This window comes from Palaemon carinicauda, chromosome 3 (assembly GCF_036898095.1).
Source record: "Palaemon carinicauda isolate YSFRI2023 chromosome 3, ASM3689809v2, whole genome shotgun sequence".
NCBI lineage: Eukaryota > Metazoa > Arthropoda > Malacostraca > Decapoda > Palaemonidae > Palaemon > Palaemon carinicauda.
This window is the reverse complement of record NC_090727.1, coordinates 120,562,677-120,566,309: the sequence shown is the minus strand read 5'-3', so window position 1 is coordinate 120,566,309 and position 3,633 is coordinate 120,562,677. Positions and strand designations below refer to the sequence as shown.

At 35.9% G+C, this 3,633-nt stretch overlaps 1 protein-coding gene across 1 annotated transcript in view; it reads right to left on the bottom strand.

The window, feature by feature from the left end:
• Window positions 1-229: 229 nt before the first annotated feature.
• LOC137638436 (rhodopsin-like) overlaps window positions 230-3,633 on the bottom strand; it is a 3,482-nt gene continuing 78 nt past the window's right edge. The window contains exons 1-2 of the mRNA XM_068370507.1: window positions 3,554-3,633; window positions 230-1,482 (exon numbers count right to left, since the gene is read on the bottom strand). The exon at window positions 3,554-3,633 is cut by the window's right edge and continues 78 nt beyond it. Coding sequence (XP_068226608.1) covers window positions 358-1,482 — 1,125 coding nt within the window. The 5' untranslated portion in view covers window positions 3,554-3,633 and the 3' untranslated portion in view covers window positions 230-357. The remainder of the gene's footprint in view (window positions 1,483-3,553) is intronic.

Genomic DNA, 3,633 nt, shown 5'->3' with positions numbered 1-3,633 from the left:
CAGACATCTACGTATGAACGTTTAAGGAAAGAAAAGGATAGGCCTTGATATCCACGAAGAAAAGAGGGCATGCAGTATGTGTATGAAAACTGACTTTTTGGAGAAGTTTTCCACAAAAGGGGATTATTCTTAATTTTCCAATTAAATGATATATGTGAAAGTGACGAACTTTCTAGGATGCAAATCCTTATTAACTGGATAGATTAATTTCAAAGATCCATAAAGGGACGAAAGTAAAGAGAATATAATTTAGGATGATAAAAACGATCTTTTTTTTTTTAGTTTTTAGTTATTGCTTCAATTTTACAAATCATATTAAGATTCCAATTTAGGTTCCATATACCTTTTATAACCTATTTAAGAACTCTCTGGTTTTTCATTGGTGGTGGTAACAGCAGAAGTAGTCTCACTAATGGTTTCATTTTGCTCAGTAGTACATGCAAGGCATGGCAGCTTCTTCTCCAATGCAGCACGGTATTTGGGATGGCTGATGGCATAGATGATTGGGTTGTAAACAGCGTTGGCCTTAGCAAATACAGAACCCCAGATGGTGTATAAAGGTGAGACGATTTCCTTCTTCATCATACCAGTACAGTTAATGATGAAATAGGGTGTCCATGCAATGAACCACAGGGACACGGTCATTAAGGCGACCTTGGCAAGACGGCACTCAGCAGAGGTCTTCTGGCTTTCTTCACTCCTAAGAGACTTCACTCCCATCTTCTTGGCCTGTTCACGCATCTGTTTTTCATGGTTGGCAACGGCACTGATGATGATGCTATACATGTAGATGTTGAAGAACAGAGGGAATAAGTATACCCAGACAGAGTAGAGCCACAGGTAAGAATGAGAAAGGGCAGTCTCAGTAAGATAGTCAGTACCACAGGCAGTCATGTTGCCCTCAGGCACATAACGGTTCCAGCCAAAGAATGGGGGAAGACACCAGGCAAGGGAAGCGGCCCAAGTACCAAGAATCCTCACAAGAGCTCCTTTGTTTGAAAGAGGGGTTCCAGAAACACCCTTAACAATAACATTGTATCGATCGAGGGTGATCCAGACCATGGTCCAGATTGAGACACAGCCGAACAGAGATCCCAGGAATCCATAGACTTCGCAGAAGAAGGCACCAAGAGTCCATGAACGCCAGTAGCAGGTAATCATCATGGGTGGGAACATGCAGAACATCATTAGGAAATCTGAGATTGCCAAGTTGACCACAAGCAAGTTAGCTGGAGTACGAAGGGACTTGGTGTTCATGAATACCCAGATGACAACAAAGTTACCAGCGATGGCAAGACATCCCATGACACCTACCCACAACATAACCAAACCATACCAAAGAGGATTCAAGGGGGGATACTGGTACCAGTGGGGATCAATCATGTGAAGGATCTCCTTTGGTGCCATATCAACCACCGTGAAGTTCCCATATGGGTTGGTGGAGGGAAGCCCATAATCTAGTTGTTGGTTATTCCAAGACATCTGAAAAAAAGATTTTTATTTATTGGGTTATTTCGAATAATAAGAGTTTTTATAACCTATTTGATTATTAGTGTATCTTGTTTGAAATAAATCATGAACTACATAAAAATATATATTTTTGTACTCCATAATAAGTCACCTCAGATTCAAATATTAAGTATATAAATAACTTTATCTCTATATCAATATATATATATATATATATATATATATATATATATATATATATATATAATGTATATATATATATATATATATATATATATATATATATATATATATATATATACATATATATATATATAATATATATATATATGTGTGTGTGTGTGCGTGTGTGTTTGTGTGTGTCTGTGTGTGTCTGTGAATCGTACAATAATTTAAAAATAGCATTAATAAAGCAAATGGTAAATGGATGCTGGTAAGTTTTGCCAACAATTGGTTGCTGACTAATGTTTCTTGCCTATCTCGTAGATATAAAAAAAATGGAAGAGAGGGTTTAGATTGGAGTAATGATAGGTATTTCCTTTTCAAATTAATACATACATACATACATATACCAAGGCACTTCCCCCAATTTTGGGGGATAGCCGACATCAACAAATGAAACAAAAACAAAAAAGGGGACCTCTACTCTCTACGTTCCTCCCAGCCTAGCAAGGGACTCAACCGAGTTCAGCTGGTACTGCTAGGGTGCCACAGCCCACCCTCCCACATTATCCACCACAGATGAAGCTTCATAATGTCAAAAAATAAAAAACTGACTTGCAATGATTCCTTAATAAATGACACCCACTTCTTGGGCCGTGACTTGAGATCATTCTAAGACGAAAGGAAATGTTATAAACAAATAAAGCAAAAAAGGGGTGAAATAACACTTTTGAGAGGTGAAAATTTAATAAAATTCAGTTTTTTAAATAACCAGGAAATAATAATAATATAGAGCACAGGTTTTCGTAAACTATAATTTAATGATGACTAGAGAAGGAAAATCAAACAATGGCCAGGCTTACTTAGATAAGAGAAATGAACAGAATCAAGATTTTATTTCATACGATGTTTAGTAACCAACGTTTTGCTCAATCCGTATTGATATGCGTATATGATTCATCAGGGAACTATTTTTTATTCTTGACAATTGACTCAAGTCCCCTATTTATTACTAAAGTATGTTTATTCTACGAATTAAGAATTTGACTGTTACTTCCTTTATAATAAATGGGCGTTTCTAGCCGTATCTTAAAATCTTATTATTATTATTATTATTATTACTACTTGCTAGGCTGCAACCCTACTTGGAAACGCAGGATGCTATAAGCCCAGGGGCTCGAACAGGGAAAATAGCTCAGTGAGGAAAGGAAACTTAAGGAAAAATAAAATATTTCGAGAAGAGTAACATTAAATCAAATATCGCATACATATACTATAAAAACTTTAACAAAACAAGAGGAAGAGAAATAAGATAGAATAGCGTGCCCGAGTGTACCCTCAAGCAAGAGAACTCTAACCCCAGAGGCTATGGCACTACCCAAGCAATGACACTATTTTGGATATATAAGATGATTAGGTAAATGCAAGAACAATTTTCCATGAACTGTTTTATCATGAAACATTATATTCCCTAGCAATTAACCCTATCGTACTGCTATTAGTAGGAATTCATTAACGATCGAATATTGGAGAAATAAATCAGTAATCGTTCTAATTCTGTTAACAGATAAATGCTATTGTCTATGTACTTTCTGGACGAAACAAAGTTGAAAATAAAACTTATCAAAACTTTAATAAATAGACCTCTTGAAATACGAAGTTCCCTTTTATTTGCTAAAAACGAATACATAGATTCATGAATGAGAGTTTTTATTTCGTAACACAGCAAGAGGAAATTTAACAACACTGACATAAAAACGCTAACAATCATTTACGGTAATGCCACGCATCATCAGTATTTAAAATTCTCCTTTATCTCAAGAGGAACAAATGATTTCGATACATGAAACTACAGATGCTCTCAGGTACTACAAGGAGACAATGCCTTAACAGGAATTCAAGAATGTAAACATGAAAGTACCTTTAAGATTCTGAATCAGCAGCTTGCAACTGCCAAAACTTGAAGATATTCTTATCGAACTACTTCAGGTGAGGCAGACT